The sequence below is a fragment of the Silene latifolia genome, chromosome Y, assembly GCF_048544455.1.
Source record: "Silene latifolia isolate original U9 population chromosome Y, ASM4854445v1, whole genome shotgun sequence".
Classification (NCBI taxonomy): domain Eukaryota; kingdom Viridiplantae; phylum Streptophyta; class Magnoliopsida; order Caryophyllales; family Caryophyllaceae; genus Silene; species Silene latifolia.
This window is the reverse complement of record NC_133538.1, coordinates 195,172,939-195,191,555: the sequence shown is the minus strand read 5'-3', so window position 1 is coordinate 195,191,555 and position 18,617 is coordinate 195,172,939. Positions and strand designations below refer to the sequence as shown.

Sequence of the window (18,617 nt, the reverse complement as noted above, 5' to 3'; positions counted from 1 at the left end):
TTTTTATTCGTAAAAACTTATTTGAATTGTTAATGTTTTACTTTACACCAACTAATTATATCTTTTCCATTTTTTATAAAGGAAACAAGTTGTTGAAGAAGAAGTCAGTTATTCAGATTCGCATCTTTTGGATTATGTGTTCTCACCGTCAAATGGAGATGCAGCTAAATAGTAATAATATTGTTATACGATCATTTTGAATTATTGAAATTCTTCAATAGCCTCTACGTGGTAAGTATTTTTACCACATGCTCACTATACTGCGCTTATTTCAGCGACGTCATAGTTCAGACAAACTTTGGGCAATTAACAAAAGAATGCATGTCCTCTTTGAGACCTCGAGATTGGGTTGCTGATATGGTACTCTTATTTCCTATGTGATAACTTGTCTCTTTCCATTTTACACAGCACCTAACAACATTCATTTAACATTGCACGTAGTTGACATGTTTGGGATATATTCAACTATACTCTCACCGGATTTGTTTTATATTCCAACAACTGCACGTGTGAGCATCCCCTTTTTTGTTGTACCTCAATAAACAATATCTTGAATTTCCTTTTTATTTTTTTTTATTTTTTTGTAATGATTATCTGTGTTGTGCTGTTCAATACATCATCTTAATCCAGATCGAGACAAAACTCTTGGTCGCAACTACAGTAAAACCCCATCGTACATGCCAAAGGATGGGACGGATGTAAAAGCTGTAAGTCCACTATTGTTTTCTTCGGCATGTAATATGTGACATTTGTTCGATGTGGGGCACACATTAAAACATTCATGTAGTTATCAAAGCGCTATCAAAACTGGTACGCGAAGGACAGTTTCCGTTATGTCAACTTATGTGTCGTTTATATCATGTTACAGATTTTTATCCCCATCATCGAAAAGGATAACTGGTTTCTTTGTGTGTGTGACTTGGATATGAAGAAGAACTACGTTCTGAACTCGTTACATTCTAAGGATTCCCATGCTGACACGGAGCTTGCTGCTGTAGTGGTACACACTATTAGATTTTATCCTCTTTTTTTAGTAGTTTCCTTTTATTTAACTCTAAATCTTACAGATTAAATTTATTGTCCTTTTTTTAGGTTAGTGATGTCCATATTTTATGCCATTCGAGAGGGTAAAAGCACTTTGTAGGTGTTCCTCTATCTGAATTTACAAATCAGGATGTTCCACAACAGCCAAACTTGTAAGTTCATCTCTTTTATATCTTGTTGCCTGACGTTAGCCACTCGGATTTTAATTGGCTGTTTTTGTGTTATGTTGGCAAAGGCATGATTGCTGTCTTTATGTACTCAAGTGGTTAGAAGCTGGCCGTGAAATATCTAAGTGGGAAGCTAAGAACTGAAACGGGAGAGGAGGCCGAGCTAGACCGCGGATTGGGACCTTCTTCCAATTTGAGGTCTAACTCAAATTCCGTCTAAGAAGACATGGTAATTTTTGTCACGTCTCAATTCTATAATGAATTTTGAGACTTTATGCCTAGGGACATTTATTTAAATAAGGATCCGAGCTGAGATGAATTCACGAGACAAAACCGAGTAACGAGTTTATCGTTTTTCAACAATCGAGCTTAGTTTGCTTCCAATCGGCCCCATCTTTTTTATTAAACAAATGAAGACAATCCTAGGCCATAAACCAGCTGCTTGGACCGTCCAAATCAGTCCTAGGAGGCTGTTTTATTATTTTTCAAAAGAGCTCAAATGTCGCTTTCAAGGAAGGTCCAAAGTGTCACTATCATTCTTACAATTGTGTAAGAGCTTTGGGGGCTGCTCTCAAGGGACTATAACAGCTGAATATTTGACTAAGGAAGCCTCCAATTGTGTGTTCCTATGTTAGCTCTTATGTCCCTATTGTTGTAAGACTTTGAGAAGACTAATTGGATTGTTCATGTTGGGGTGAGGCTCACGGCTGCCTAGAGGAGTTTTCAGCATCTTTTTTCTTGTTTTGTTCCTTGTTTAATGCTAGCCATTGGATGTAAAATAAGTGGTTAGGATTAGAAGGCTTGGTACTATATAAACCAAAGCCCTTGGTTGTAAAATCTCAGATTTGCTTAAGTTAAAAACCAAGTAAGAAACATGAGTTGTCTTCATTAAAATCTGTTCTTTGCTTTGTGCTTGTAGAGCTCCTTTGCTTTGTGCTTGGAGTTTAGTAGTTTACGTGCTTGTGTGCTTAAACTATCTAGTCTATTCGAATTGCTTTGTGTTCGGGTCTAGACATATCACAAAAACCGTCCCTAGGGACGCGCCTAAACTTCAGTTTGTTTCATGCAAACTTAGGCTCATTTCCTTAGTTTTCCACTTAAATTATCGAGTTAGAGGTTTCACTCCAACTTGGTATCAGAGCTTTGGATTAGTTTTGTGAGTCCATTTTCCTAACTACATTCAAAAACACAAAAACAACCCAGTGAGTGAAACAAGTGAGGAGAGAATACTCGGTCTTGAAAACAAAGTAGACCGATTACCAACAAATGTGGATTTGATCTTGGAATCCATAACAACCTTGATGTCCAATGTTCCAACAACACCAAGGCAGGGAGGACGACCACCACCACACCATGGAAGACGGCGTGGCCGTGGGTTTGGAGAAAGAGGCCAAGAGCATGACCACATGGAGGACGACTTGCACTGGAATTCGGGGGATTCTTTGGTTGAGGCTTATCATCAGAAGCATCCTAAAGACTTAAAGGTAGAAATTCCAGACTTTCATGGTAGTTTAAATCCCGAAGATTTGATAGATTGGCTTAGAACTGTTGAAAGAGTCTTTGAGTTTAAGTCATATTCGGATGCTAAGTGTTTTAAAGTTGCCATCTTAAAACTTAAGGGATATGCTTCACTTTGGTATGAGAACTTAAAAAATCAGAGAAAAAGAGATGGTAAGGAACCCATTTAGTCTTGGTTAAAGTTGAAGAAGAAGCTTAATGAGAAATTTGTGCCTAAAGCATACACTCAAGACTTCTTCATTAAACTCACTCAACTTAAACAAGATCAACCACTTGAGTCTTACATTAGAGATTTTGAGCAACTCACTTTGCAATGTGAAATGAATGAGAAACCGGAATAAAAAATTGCTAGGTTTGTTGAGGGTCTAGATGAGAAAATTGCTCAAAGAGTCCGATTACAACATGTGTGGTCCTTTGATGAGGCCGTTAACTTGGCCTTAAGAGTTGAGAAAGTGGGAAAGGGAAGGGCTAACCCACAAAAATACCCGACCAAAACAGGCCACTACTCAAAGCCTCACGCAACAACCGAGTCAAAACCTAAAGACACCTCAAACTCACAACCAAAAACAGCCTATGTTGACAAAGGAAAGGCACCCGAAAGCTCTCAAAGAAAAACCGTAGACCTTAAGTAATGCTTCCAATGTCAAGGATATGGTCATTTCATGAAAAATTATCCAACCAAAAGGGCTCTTAGCACCTTTGAAGTAGTCCATTGGGGAGAGGATGAGATTCTTGTTTGTGACAATGATGAGAGTGATGAGGAACAAAAGGAGGCAGCTGAGGTAGTCATGCCGGATTCGGGACTTAGTTTGGTTACTTGGAGGGTGATGCACACACAACCACAACCATTAGAACTAGACCAAAGACAACAAATCTTTAGGACTAGATGTACCATCAAGGGAAGAGTGTGTAATTTGATAATTTATGGGGGGAGTTGTACTAATGTAGCATCGAGTACTTTGATTGAAAAACTCTCATTACCCACAATAAATCATCCTTGTCCATACAAACTAAGGTGGCTCAACAAAGGAGCCGAGGTTAGAGTTGATAAACAATGTTTGGTTTCTTTTTCTATTGGAAAGAATTATGTTGATGAGGTCCTTTGTGATGTCTTACCCATTGATGCTTGTCATTTGTTTCTTAGGAGACCTTGGGAATTTGATAGGGATTCGATTCACCATGGGAAAGAGAACACCTATTCCTGCAAATTTGCTTCAAAAAGAGTCATATTGTCACCATTACCACCCACCATCAAACCTACAACACCACCTTCAATGGTTGAACCTTCTAAGGAAATCCTATTAATCAATGGGGCTGAAATGTTGCAAGAGTTAGAAGGGGAGCGGGATGTATATGCTCTAGTGATTACGGGGTTGGTTAAGGGGGCAGGAGGTGGCAGAGATGGTCACGGGCAGCAGGCCACGGCCAAAGAGGGAGTGTCGAGGGAGGTTCAAGAGTTACTTGATTCCTATGGGGATGTCTTCCCTAATGAACTTCCAAGTGGGTTACCTCCTCTTAGGGGTATTGAGCACCAAATTGATCTTATTCCGGGAGCCTCTTTACTAAACAAAGCGGCTTATAGAAGTGATCCAATAGCCACCAAAGAGTTACAAAAACAGATTGAGGAACTAGTGAGTAAGGGATTTGTGAGGGAGTCACTTAGTCCTTGTGCGGTTCCGGCATTACTTGTTCCAAAAAAGGATGGGTCATGGAGAATGTGCACCGATAGCCGAGCCATCAACAACATCACCGTTAAGTATAGGTTCCCAATACCTAGACTTGACGATATCTTGGATGAGCTTAGTGGAGCTCAAGTGTTCTTAAAGATCGATTTAAGACAAGGCTACCATCAAGTTAGAATCAAAGAAGGAGACGAGTGGAAAACAACCTTCAAAACCAAGCATGGCTTATATGAGTGCCTTGTCATGCCATTTGGTCTCTCTAATGCACCAAGCACTTTCATGAGGTTGATGACCGAGGTCCTTAGACCTTATTTGGGCCGATTTGTGGTGGTATATTTCGATGATATTCTGATTTTTAGTCCATCCAAAGAAGAGCATCTCAAGCATTTACAAGTGTTGTTTGAAACACTTGGGGAGCACAAGCTTTATGGAAAATTGGAAAAATGTTCATTCATGCAAAAAGAAGTCCAATTCTTGGGTTTTATCATTAGTGATCAAGGGATTCTAGTGGATCAAGAGAAGGTTAAGGCTATTCAATCTTGGCCAAGACCGAGCACTATCACCGAAGTAAGGAGCTTCCATGGCTTAGCTTCCTTTTATAGGAGGTTCATCAAAGATTTTAGTACCATTATGGCTCCTATTACCGAGTGTATGAACAAAGGGGAGTTCTCTTGGAATGATAGGGCCGAATCAGCCTTCAACAAAGTCAAGGCCTTAATGTGTGAGTCTCCTATTCTTGCATTAACCAATTTCAATAAGTTATTTGAAGTCGAGTGCGATGCTAGCGGAGTTGGGGTTGGGGCCATGCTACTTCAAGACCACAAACCAGTAGCATACTTTAGTGAGAAGCTCAATGGTGCCAAGCTCAATTACTCAACTTATGATAAGGAATTCTATGCCATTATTCGAGCTTTGAATCGTTGGAGCCACTACTTGAAGCCAAAGCCGTTTGTTTTGCATTCCGTTCATGAAGCTCTCAAGTATATCAATGGCCAACACAAGCTCAATCATAGGCATGCTAAATGGGTGGAATTCTTACAATCATTCAATTTTTCAAGCAAGTACATTGAGGGCAAGAAAAATGTGCTGGCCGATGCTCTTTCAAGGAGGTTCACCATGTTGAGTTTTATGGAACAAAGAGTACTAGGGTTTGAACACATGAAGGATTTGTACATTGAAGATCCGGATTTCAAAGATGAGTGGCTAATACTCCAAGAGGGCCGGGAATGTGAGGAGGGCAGAAGGAGTAAGTACTCGAGTCAAGGAGGGTTCTTGTTCTTCGGGAATCGATTATGCATACCTAAGGGACCTTATAGAAACTTGTTGGTCAAAGAAGTTCACTCAAATGGCCTTGCCGGTCATTTTGGCATCCAAAAGACATATGATATTCTCCAAGAGCAATTCTTTTGGCCAAAAATGCTTGGGGATGTCCAAAGTGTGATCAAGAGGTGTGCTCCTTGTCATCAAGCCAAGTCTTCCTTCCAAAAGGGTCCCTACACACCCCTACCCGTCCCAAATTAGCCATGGGAGGATGTTAGCATGGATTTTGCTGTGGCCTTGCCAAGGACACAACGAGGCAAGGATTCCATCATGGTCGTGGTTGATTGATTTAGCAAAATGGCTCATTTCCTTGCTTGCAAAAAGACCGAGGATGCTTAAAGTGTTGCTAATTTATATCTAAAGGAAGTGGTCAAGCTCCATGGTGTACCCAAGTCAATAGTTTCTGATCGGGATACTAAGTTTATGAGTCACTTTTGGAGGTCCTTATTGAAATTGCTCAAAACAAGGCTTCTTTTTAGCACCTCCCATCATCCTCAAACCGATGGTCAAACCGAGGTTACTAACAAGACCTTGGGCAGAATCTTAAGGGCCACGGTGTGCAAGTCTTTGAAAGATTGGGATCTCAAACTATCACAAGCCGAGTTTGCATTTAATCGAGCTCCTTCATCAAGCACCGGGAAATCTCCATTCGAGGTGGTTTATGGCATTAATCCACTTATGTCTACTGATTTAAAACCTATTAAGAGGAATTTCATCGACTATGATGCCAAGAAAAGGCTCGAACAAATGCTCCAAATCCATGCACAAGTGAAGAAGCAAATTGAGAAAACAAACGAGGGGTATGTGAACCGTGTCAAGAAACCGAGTCATCCAAAGAACTTTGAACCTGGAGATCTTGTTTGGGTTCATTTAAGAAAGGAGAGGTTCCCACAAAAGAGGAAAAACAAACTCATGCCTAGGGCCGATGGTCCTTTCGAAGTTGTGGAAAGAATTGGTCCGAGTGCTTACAAAATCAATCTTCCGGGTGAGTATGGTGTCCATGGAACCTTCAACATTGGTGACTTGAGTCCGTTTTATGAAGACCTCGAGCATGAAGATGTCGAGGATTTGAGGTCAAATCCTTTTCAAGAAGGGGAGGTTGAAACGGGAGAGGAGGCCGAGCTAGACCGCGGATTGGGACCTTCGTCCAATTTGAGGTCTAACTCAAATTCCGTCTAAGAAGACATGGTAATTTTTATCATGTCTCAATTCTATAATGAATTTTGAGACTTTTTGCTTAGGGACTTTTATTTAAATAAGGATCCGAGCTGAGATGAATTCACGAGACAAAACCGAGTAACGAGTTTATCGGTTTTCAACAATCGAGCTTAGTTTGCTTCCAATAGGTCCCATCTTTTTTATTAAACAAATGAAGACAATCCTAGGCCATAAACCAGCTGCTTGGACCATCCAAATCAATCCTATAAGGCTGTTTTATTATTTTTCAAAAGAGCTCAAATTTCGCTTTCAAGGAAGGTCCAAAGTGTCACTATCATTCTTACAATTTTGTAAGAGCTTTGGGGGCTGCTCTCAAGGGACTATAACAGCTAAATATTTGACTAAGGAAGCCTCCAATTGTGTGGTCCTAGGTTAGCTCTTATGTCCCTATTGTTGTAAGACTTTGAGAAGACCAATTGGATTGTTCTTGTTGGGGTGAGGCTCACGGCTGCCTAGGGGAGTTTTCAGCATCTTTTTTCTTGTTTTGTTCCTTGTTTAATGCTAGACATTGGATGTAAAATAAGTGGTTAGGATTAGAAGTCTTGGTTCTATATAGACCAAAGCCCTTGGTTGTAAAAACTCAGATTTGCTTAAGTTAAAAACCAAGTAAGAAATATGAGTTTTCTTCATTAAAATCTCTTCTTTGCTTTGTGCTTGAAGAGCTCCTTTGCTTTGTGCATGGAGTTTGGTAGTTTACTTGCTTGTGTGCTTAAACTATCGAGTCTATTCATATTGCTTTGTGTTCGGGTCTAGACATATCACCAAAACCGTCCCTATGGACACGCCTAAACTTCAGTTTGTTTCATGCAAACTTAGGCTCATTTCCTTAGTTTTCCACTTAAATTATCGAGTTAGAGGTTTCACTCCAAGAACTATTACAAGGTTTATTCCACTTATACCTTTTTTTTTACCTTTGGTGTGTTTAATAATTGTTGAAGATCATTTACAACATCAAAGTTGATACTCTGGCTATGGCTGTATATAGAAAGACAGTTGCAGTCACCTTATTACGATGGCAAGAAAATCAGCGAAAGGTATTAAATTTTCATTTTGTTTCCCCATGTTCATTTTTTCTTCCGTCTATAGACTTATGTTTCCGTCTATATGTCTGATATGTAGGTATTAACAGCTATATGATGTTATTTTTTTGTTCCGTCTATAAACTTATGTTTCCGTCCCATCCTTTGCTATGTAGATTTTTTGAGTAGATGTGGAGGTGTTCACTGACAGGCAGAAGTGTGCGGCAGAAGTGTGGATGCAAGCAATCAAGGAGTGTGTCCTCTTTGTCGGAATGCGTGATAGTGCAAAACAGCTAGGGTTGTGTTATAATATCTTTTGTTTAGGAGTGTAATGAAAAATGTAATCCGAACTCGTTCAAGAGCCGTGTCAAGTGGAACGACTTTTATGCCAATTAGCTAGACATCATTTTGGATAATCCATATGAATTGGAGTTGGCAATGTGCAAGAATGGTTACACATTCCGGTTTCTTGGTTGATGGTTTTGTTTTAAATACTTTTGGAGATAAAAGGCGTAACTCTGACCCTGGTTCATTGTCGAATGTTGGCTTAAAACTGGCATGCAGGAATTATGTTACCAGTTACGACATCTTAAAAGTGACACGCATCAATTATATTTCCAGATACGTCAAATCAAACATTGGAAACATTATTATTTTATTGACTAATTTTAGTCAGAGTTACGCCTTTTAATCCGATATGGTTTGGGCCGTACTAAATTATGGGGCTCATAAATCTATGACAAAAATTATTTGTTCCATATATAATTTTTGTAGTTACACCAGTTGACTTCTGTAAATTCACGAAAAAATCATGTGGATGCACCGATTATTTGCGAATAAACCCGAAAAACAGTATAATTGTTTGTGGCTAATTTCTATAAAAAAAAAAATCTAAAGTTCTTCAATACCAAAAAAAAAAAACCAAAAAAAAATCAATGGTTTCACTATGTGTCCATTCCTTTCTCTTTATTACTGTAATCTTTATCTTTCTCCTTTTTTTGCCTGCAATATCCTTCTGTTTTCTCTTCAATTCTTCAAACCTACATCAAAGCCTTGTAAATTTAGAGCTAAAAATTTATTCATAATTAGAGTCAGAATTGTATTTTCCTAAATGTTGTCTATCAAAATTATTATTTTACCTGTTCATAATTATATGCTCTCCTAGGGCAATTCCGACTATCGTGGAATCCTAAGTCACCACAAGCATTACATTTTCTCGGCGCTTTCTTATATTCTTGCACAGCTTTATCCTTTCTGGATACCGTTCGTTTTCCAGACCCCTTAGTCTTTGATTGTATAGGATTTAAGACTGTAACTTCAGTCGGTATCGTTGTACCTAACAACATTTCAAGCTCCTTATTTTTGTTTCTGGACTTTTCACATGTGACACCACTACTACATTCAGACGAACTACTTTCTGAGAGCATAATGTCCTTTAAACCTTTAAGTATGTCCATTAACTCATCGATATACTTCGGCTTCTGTTCTGCTATTGTCACACATGAGAATAATTCGGACCATAGGTTGCCAAGCTTGATTTTCTGAACCTCTAAAGCATTGCAATCATCATTCAAGGTCTCAGGCAAATTACCACAAAGTGGTTGACATAGAGAGCATATCGGCATAGAATACCATGCCTCTCAAATTTTTTGCAAGAGTAGCTCAACTTCACTCCATCAGGAATAAAACAAACATAATATACCTTATTTCTCTCACGATCATAGATGGGAATGTTGTCTGTTGTATGAACCCCTAAAACTTTAACACCACAAGTAAAACAGGCAGCGTTCCACTCGACTTGAAATTCAGAAAATATGATCAGAGTGTAGAACACAGAAGCGTGCTTATCCAAAGAGTGAGGTGTTTCTAGACTAGGGAAGGAGTTTTTTGAATCGACTATTAATTTTGACTGTTTCCATCTTTGAGCATCTATAGCACTTTCAAATCTCATCAAAAACTCCACCAATGTTAAGTTTGGTTTCATGAAATTTCCGAAAAGGCTATTTTCGGACTCAGATCTAGATGTGGTCCTCATTAGTCCACCTAAAAACAAATTTCTGAAATATGATGGGATCCAGGAAGCCCTCATGTCAAACATCGAAGTTAGCCATTCATGTTCGGTCAACCCGTATGAGGATATAATAGAACACCACCGTTCCTCAAACTCAGCCGGCTCAATGTCTTCTGCCCATACACACACACACAAATAGCTCTTTCATGAAGTTTGTTTCTCTATAAAGTGTAGATCCAATCTTATCAGGTAGTTTTTTCATAATGTGCCACATACAATACCTATGATAAGTTTTGTCTTTGAATACTTTCTTAACCCCTGCCTTTATGCCGGCATCTTGGTCAGTAATTATGCACTTAGGATACTTTCCACCCGTTGCGGCCAGAAAATATTGGAACAGCCATGCAAAACCTTCATCAAACTCATTTCTTAGAAGCCCCGCTGCAAACGTCACACATTTTTTGTGATTGTCAACCCCCGTAAAAGGAGCAAATATCATCTTATAAGTATTCATATTGAATGTTGTGTCGAACGATGTCATGTCACCAAAAAGGATGTAGTTTTTTATTGATATAGGGTCAGCCCAAATACCTCTAGAAAGTCGTCCACGTTCGTCAACGTCAAAATCAAAGAAGAAAAAGTTACACATAGCTTTCTTATGCGTGAAATTCTCAATCATCATTTGAGCATCATAACCCTTTATGAATTGTTTCACATCTCTCTAAAAATTCTTGAAATCCTCTAGCGATGCTCCAACATTTTGATATCCTTTAACATACTCCTTAAACATCTTGAAACTCTGTACGAGCCCTTTATTCACCTTTTAATTCTCTAAAATCATAGTCTTGTGTATCAGAGTTAGTTCCCTTGACTCCGACAAATGTACCAATGTGTTTGGGGTAGATAGAAGGTGCGTGTGACCTTCATGAAAGTCAACAATAATATATTTTCCTTTGTCATTCCTTTTGAGAAAAATCCTTGCACTACATGAAATTCTTGTCGTCTGCCTCCTTTTCACCTTTCCTCTAGGTTTACTCTCACCCGCCAAACTACACACACAATTTTTAGTCATCACCACCCCATCTATAATTCTTTGTGTCGACTTTCTCATTTTAAACCTAGCATTGGCAGCATAAGTTTTGTAGAATTGTTTTGCACCAACCAGATTTTCGAAACTCATTCCCACATTAGGCTTCAAATTCGGTGCACAAACAGGTATCCTTTCTTTGTAGTTGAGAGGGATTACTGGTGAGTCTTCAAATATTAGATAACATACATTATATTAATACATGAATCAGCGGAAACCTTAACAACTGAAACACACCAATAATATTCCTAGATACACTAATCGATAACAAAATAGCCTATAACTAGCATCGTTTAAATTTGTGCCAGAATTGATTCACATCAAGTATATTACGATTGTCTAGCAAAGCGCTGGCTCATTGTGGATCATTACACCAAAAAAACCAGTTTGACTATCAAATTTAAAGGTAAATCTGAAGGAATGATAGGTTCAATATAGTGCACAAATTACCCCAACATGACCATAAACAGAAAATTGGTTATTGGAAACAAATTTAGTGAGTCCTAATTACCATCAATTTGATATCCAGATACATTATTCAGACTTGTAAATTATCAGGACAACAGGTCTAATTCATCGCCTAAATTCGTCTTAAAACCAGCATGTGGGATTTATATTAACAGAAACGCAATCTGAAATCGGACACGCATCAATTATATTACCAGGTACGCTAATCAAAACATAGAAACATTAGAAACATTAGTTATCCGTAATGATCATAATCAGAGATTTGGTTATCGGATACAATTTTAGTCAGTACTAATTATCATCTATTTGATATCCAGATACATTTTTCTGTCTTGTGAAACATCAGGATAACATGTATAATTCATCGCCTAAATTCGTCTTAAAACTAGTATGTAGAATTTATATTAACAAATACGCAATCTGAAATCGGACACGCATCAATTATATTTCCAAGTACGCCAATCAAAACTTAGAAACATTAGAAACATTAGTTATCCAGAATGACCATAAACAGAGATTTGGTTATCGGATACAATTTTAGTCAGTACTAATTATCATCTATTTGATATCCAGATACATTTTTCAGTCTTGTGAAACATCAGGATAACATGTATGATTCATCGCCTAAATTCGTCTTATAACTTGTATGCAGGATTTATATTAACAAATACGCAATCTGAAATCAGACACACATCAATTATATTTCCAGGTACGCCAATCAAAACATAGAAGCAAGAGGGCTAGTTTGACATCGGCTTTTTTTACTGAAAATTAATACGCGTGAACTATATTACTATATACACCACATAAACGTCAAAAACACAACACTAGATAACCCTAAACACTATGTATCATCTGACTAATGTAGCAATAATTCACACCAATTACTTCACTAGATACAATGCATGGCAGTAATAATAATACACTCAAAACAGACCTTCAATAATAATTCCGCAACAATTAAAGACATACCTATACCCAATTCAGAAGATATCTGTCCGAGTTCATTGTTAGCAGCTAGAACAATTGAACCAGTAGGATCAACCAAATTATCGTATTCTTTGATTTCCATTAGAACCCTAAAAATCGACACAAAAAAAATTACGAAAGCCTTTGAAATCTAAACATTACAAATTGACAGGTATGTTCATCAAATATGTGACAAAAATAGAAAGATTTAGCGAAACTTACATCAATTCCTGGAAGAAATTGTTCGATTGAATCAATTTTCGTTGAATTTCGGGCGTTATTGATCGATAATCGCAATTTTGGGGGGTTTTTTTTTTCTTATTGATGTGTTTAGTTAGATATTTTGTGAGAAAAGGTAACGGTGGAAAAGTCAATTGAAGTAAATAATACGAGATTTTGTATGCGTTGACATTATAATACAGCAGTACGATTTATTTAATCTGGTGGTTGTAGTTCGTTCTCTCCGTTTGCACCGAGTGTTCGTTCTCACCTGATCCCACCTCTCTCTCTCTCTCTCTCTCTCTCTCTCTCTCTCTCTCTCTCTATATATATATATATATATATATATATATATATATATATATATATATATATATATATATAGGGGCGGGGTTCGGTGCGAACTAAAATACGATGCGAACCGTACGAACTATGCCAAATCAATAAAATAAAAGATTCAAACATACGCAAATCAACCCCCTGACATTAATCTCTCCTATATTCTTTCATCCATCACCACTACCAACTACCCTCCCTCTACCTCCCCAGACCACCACCCTCCGACGACGACCTATTCGATGGAACTCTGACGCCGATCACACAGACGCAACTCTGACCGACGACGGTATTGCTTTTCATCTTCTCCATTCGTGTTTTTAGTGTCTCTTCGTTTTTATAATTCACGCATTGTCTTTGTTCCGACGACCAATTTTATTATCCGGCGAGTCACTCCAGCGTAGTATCGCGAAATTTCTATTGCATCTCCCTTCCCAGCGATTTAGTTATTTAAAACTCCTAAAATCTTGTAATTTTAATTAGAGATCTACTAAAAAAGAGGTGGAAATTCGATAAAAACATTGTAAAAATGGCCTAATCGGAACATTTTGAAACCTTGAATCAACATCACTAGTTGTTGCAATTGCCAAATCAACCCCTAAGCCATGGTTGTTGTGGCTGATTACGTGGAGTTGGCCCATTTTTAACGCCAGTAAATGTAGTAGCCTTTGCTCCTTCATGTTGGCAAACATTGAATCTAGTGTTCTAAAATTCTGGTGGTGTGTCAACTCTTTCCTTTGCACACGAGGTTGAAATTGATTTTGCTACAAAACAGCTAAATTGAGCCTGCAAAATAGATGCCAAACATACTCTGAGCAAAGAAAAACACGTCCAAGATTTTGTGTGAACTATATGCATTTACTTATGTTATTATTGTCCTATTGCTCGAGCAAGGGCCCGCTGATCACGCCAACATGAAGTGTGAACTATATGCATTTATTTATGATCCTCATACTGCCTGTCCGCTAGATCATGCACTCTGGTCGTTAAGGTACTTATGTCCCTCTTCAACCTTTACTCTTTTATTACTGTAACAAGGCCATCATTCTGATTTAAATTGTCACTCTTATTTCTCCCTTATGCCAGTTCTAAACCGCATCTACTCCCACAAACTCCAACTGTGTTGGTAATGCTAAACTGTGCACCCATTACTCAAGTAACTGACTTAAACCAAATACCCAAGAATCTGTGGTGTGGGAATTGTAGTTTTTTTAACTATATTAATCGTAATTTGTGGTTGTTTTTATGTGATGTTGATATTCGTCATTGATTCGAGCTGAAATTAATTAGATTATCTCGGTTAGGTAGTTTAGTTTGATGGTTACTAACTCAAAGTTTAAGTTTGTTTGTTTATTCTACCAAATCATGTGAAGTTTTTTTGGTAAATGGTAAATATATATTAAATCAAACACCAATATACATCACAATTGTTTTCTGAGTATCAGCTATGTATCAAAAATAAAGAATAGAAAAAATAGAGCCCTAACAAAATCAATAAAGCGATCTTTGCTAGCCACTCTGATTCTTTCCTTGTCAATGTACCAGCATTCTTAGACCAAAACCGAGATAAAACTTCTTTAAGAACATGCTTCATCAAAGCTAGTGGCTGAATAACAACCTGATCAACCCTTGCCTTATTACGAGCTTTCCAGATTGCATAGACAACAACCACCTGACCTGAACACATCAGCTTCTTCTGCAGCTTTGAAATCCCATGATGCTTACTAAACCAGGAGGAAAGTTCACGAGCAGGGAAGGTAATTTGCAGTTGTTGCTGCCAGAGATGAATACAGTACTCACTAAAGCAACAATCATAGAAAAGATGTTTGTGAGATTCCTGAGCAGTACCACACAAAAAACAAGTAGTATCAACTCCATATCTCATCTTAACCAGACGATCTTTTGTTAGGAGTCTTTCTTTCACTGCAGCCCAAAATATAAAGGAGGTCCTAGGTATGTTCATAGAGTTTTGGCAGGTATACCTCCAACTAATTTTGGGTTGTGGAGCTCTCAACCACTCATAGCCTCCCGCAACAGTATACTCTTTATCCTCTCCCAACCATTTACCTGAGGTATATGCAGGTGCAAAAATCTTCAATAAGTGGGCAATTTTCCTCCAAGACCAGCTACACTCACTAGGTGGCTCATAGCTATTCTAATCACCTCCTTTCATATAAACATGATTCACCCATTTGACCCATAGGTGATCTTATTTATTAGCTAGCCACCATACATAATTCCCCAGTAAAGCTTTGTTTCAAATCTTCGAAGCTTTAATCCCCAAACCATCTTCATCTTTAGGAGTGCAGCAAGACTCCCACTTAACATTAGGAGTTTTCATATAAGTATCATTGCCCCCCAAATATAATTCCTACATATAGAGACAATTTTGTTGAGGATCCCATTAGGTATCAAGAACACGGAGGACCAGTAAGAGTGCAAACCAGAAAGGACAGAGTTCACCAGCACTAGTCTCCCTGAATAAGATAGGTGTTTTGCACCCCAAGATCTTATTCGAGCAGTGATCTTATCAATAAGCTTCATTCCTTCATTCTTAGTTAATTTTTTAGAAGAAATTGGCATTCCCAAATACCTGAAGGGTAGCTTGCCTCTCAGAAACCCTGATACTTGCAAAATATTATCAATACTCCCTTGGCACATACCATTAAAATATATATTAGACTTTTCCTTATTGAGACAAAGGGCAGAAGAGACAGAGAAGATTGAGAAGGCTCTTAGGAGCCACACAATATAACATTCATCACCTCTTGAGAACATTAATAAATCATCAGCAAAAAGAAGATGATTAAGCCTAAGAGAGCCACACAGAGGGTAAAATTTAAAGTCTTGATGTTGACCAATAACATGCAGAATACGGGGTAAAAACTCCATGCATAGAGTAAAAAGGAGGGGAGACAAAGGGTCTCCCTGGCTTAATCCTCTACTTCCCTTAAAAAACCCAAAAGAATTACCATTCAAGGACAAGGAATAGGACGGTGTAGTCACACAGACCATCACAAGGTCAATAAATTTCTGAGGGAATTTCAGGGTAGAAAGCATTTGGGAGAAAAGTCCCATTCTATAGTGTCATAAGCCTTCCTAAGATCAATTTTGATGAGGCAGCGTGGAGAAGCATATTTTCTATTGTATAATCTCAAAATGTCCTGACAAATTAGGACATTTTCTACAATATTCCTACCTTGAATAAAACCTCCTTGATTGAAACTAATAATATCAGGAAGTACCTTCCCCAATCTAGAGCACAAAAGTTTAGCAATGCATTTGTATATGGTGTTACAACACGCAATGGGTCGAAATTCTATGACACTACCAGGATTTGTATTTTTGGGGATGAGTGTAATATTGGTAGAGTTAATTTGCTTTAGGATTTTACCAGTATGAAAGAAATTATTCATAGCATCAAAGATGTCCTGTCCCACTTTCTCCCATGAGTCATTAAAAAATTGGCTAGAATAGCCATCAGGACCAGGTGACTTAGTGGAGGGGATAGAGGAAAAACAGTGCTTGACTTCCTCAATACTCACAGGTCTAAGCAGCTCAATAGTATGTTGATCAGAAACCATGTTACATGTCCTTACAGTAGGTACATGAACACTTTTGACAGCCTTGCTAGTGCCCAACAGATCCATATAAAATTCCAGGAAAGCCTTCTCAATGTCTTTAGGATAAGTCTGAGTAGTACCATGCATATCCTTAATCTGAAGAACTTTATTGTGAACCTGCCTAGCTTTGATTTTCCTATGATAATAAGCAGTATTTTCATCTCCCTCTTTAAGCCATTTAGTCTTTGCCTTCTGTTGAAGGAAACTAAACATTGCTTTCTGAAGACCATAGAAAGTTTTGGCAGCCGCCTTCTCAGCTTCAATAATCAGAGGATCATCAGGTTGCCTATGCATTTGGGTTTGTAATTCATCCAGTTGTTGTCTAGCTACCTTAGTAGCTTTTTCAATATCAGAGTACCTGTTCTTGTTAAGTTCCTTCAGAGGCTTTTTCAAGTTCCTTAACTTAGTGATAACCTGGAACATTGAAATTCCAGATATAGGAGTATCCCATTCCCTTTTAACAATGCTTTTGAAGTTTTCATCCAAACCCCACATATTGAAGTTTCTGAACGAGGTTTTCCTGATCTGACAATTCTTTCTTCTATAGCAAATAACAGGCGTATGATCAAACAATCCCTCATTCATAAAATAAGCATAACTGTCAGGGTACTGGTGAATCCAATCCTCAGTGACCATACATCTATTAATGCGAGAAAAAACCCTAGTGGACGGGTATTGTTTGTTATTCCAAGTGAAAAATGCCCCCCTGAGCTTGGATATCCACTATATCACAGTAATCCACACAGTGCCTAAAATCTGTTGTTTCAGTCCATGAAACACTCCTGCCTTTCCTTTCATTAAAATTCAACACAACATTAAAATCCCCACATAAACATCATGGTACAGAGTTCATATCCTTAATATGCTGAAGCTTAGTCCATAGACTCCTTTTATCATCCTCATCATTAAAAACATAGACCACAGTAAACCAAAAGACAGCTCCAGTTTCCAATTCAGTGACTTCAGCAGTGATTTGTTGCACAGAACAAGCTATTTGAGTAACATGAAACACCTGAGGAACCCAAATAAGCCAGATTCTACCATCATTGTGATGTATATTATTATTCATACCATACCAATTCTGCCCCAGGTTATTTAAAATAGAAAAGAAATCCTGAGTTTTAACCTTAGTCTCCACTCCAAAAAGTCCTACTTTATTTGGATGCAAGAACCATTTTATTTCAGCTTGTTTATTAGGATTATTCATGCCCCTTACATTCCAACATCCTACGTTATCCATTATTAGTTATAGTTGGCTTAGTTGTTCCCCCATTCTTTTCTGGACTTCTATTACCAGGACTCACAGATTCAGCATAAGTTTTCGAAGTAGTTAAAGGAGAGTTATGTTCCTGTCTCACCATCTGAATGATAGGGCTATCAGGCACTAATACACTGGAATCATGGTAAGTAGGGCCACCAAATTTGAGAGCATGGCTTACAGGATTGACAACAGTAACTTGCATAAGTGCCTTACCCTTCTGAGTAATCACAGGCCTTGGTCTCACAACAGGACGCCATACTTGAACTGGTTTAGCAGGGACATGAGTAGGGGCAGGACCAGGAGCAGAGCTCACACCTGCTTTCCTGCATTTTCCTGACATGTGGCCTATACCCTTGCATACACTACAGATATTAGGCCTCCATTCATACTCCACCAGCACACTAACTTCCATTCCTTTTTCATCTTTGAAGTAAAGTTTATCAGGAAGATCCCGACCCTTGGCTCATACCATTAAAATATATATTAGACTTTTCTTTATTGAGACAAAGGCTAGAAGAGCCAGAGAAGGTTGAGAAGGCTCTTAGGAGCCACATAATAGAACATTTATCACCTCTTGAGAACACTAATAAATCATCGGCAAAAAGAAGATGATTAAGCCTAAGAGAGCCACCCAGAGGGTGAAATTTAAAGTCTTGCTGTTGACCAATAACATGT

General features: G+C 38.2%; 2 protein-coding genes across 2 annotated transcripts; both read right to left on the bottom strand.

Moving 5' to 3' along the window:
• Positions 1 to 9,002: 9,002 nt before the first annotated feature.
• Positions 9,003 to 13,699, bottom strand: LOC141629743 (protein FAR1-RELATED SEQUENCE 5-like). Its single transcript, XM_074442701.1, has 7 exons — positions 13,614 to 13,699; positions 12,507 to 12,613; positions 10,998 to 11,233; positions 10,261 to 10,700; positions 9,601 to 10,025; positions 9,108 to 9,517; positions 9,003 to 9,008 (listed from the first exon to the last, which is right to left on the bottom strand). Exons 1-7 carry the CDS (start codon positions 13,697 to 13,699, stop codon positions 9,003 to 9,005), a joined length of 1,710 nt encoding a protein of 569 aa, XP_074298802.1.
• Positions 13,700 to 14,462: 763 nt separating this feature from the next.
• LOC141629742 (uncharacterized) lies at positions 14,463 to 18,354 on the bottom strand. Its single transcript, XM_074442700.1, has 7 exons — positions 17,986 to 18,354; positions 17,526 to 17,693; positions 16,304 to 17,404; positions 15,522 to 16,007; positions 15,345 to 15,429; positions 14,601 to 15,125; positions 14,463 to 14,503 (listed from the first exon to the last, which is right to left on the bottom strand). Exons 1-7 carry the CDS (start codon positions 18,352 to 18,354, stop codon positions 14,463 to 14,465), a joined length of 2,775 nt encoding a protein of 924 aa, XP_074298801.1.
• Positions 18,355 to 18,617: the final 263 nt, after the last annotated feature.

Excerpts from the sequence above, each read along its gene's own strand:
- LOC141629743 (XM_074442701.1), bottom strand. The coding sequence starts at position 13,699 with ATGGGCCAACTCCACGTAATCAGCCACAACAACCATGGCTTAGGGGTT. Across the intron at positions 12,614-13,613 it reads ACTAGTGATGTTGATTCAAG|GGTTCTAATGGAAATCAAAG; the intron begins GTTTCAAAATGT and ends GTCGATTTTTAG. Across the intron at positions 9,518-9,600 it reads CAAAAAATTTGAGAGGCATG|AGGTTCAGAAAATCAAGCTT; the intron begins GTATTCTATGCC and ends GCAATGCTTTAG.
- LOC141629742 (XM_074442700.1), bottom strand. The coding sequence starts at position 18,354 with ATGGAAGTTAGTGTGCTGGTGGAGTATGAATGGAGGCCTAATATCTGT. Across the intron at positions 17,405-17,525 it reads ATATTAAGGATATGAACTCT|TGGATATCCAAGCTCAGGGG; the intron begins GTACCATGATGT and ends ACTGTGATATAG. Across the intron at positions 14,504-14,600 it reads GTTTTGGTCTAAGAATGCTG|CTGATACTCAGAAAACAATT; the intron begins GTACATTGACAA and ends TTTGATACATAG.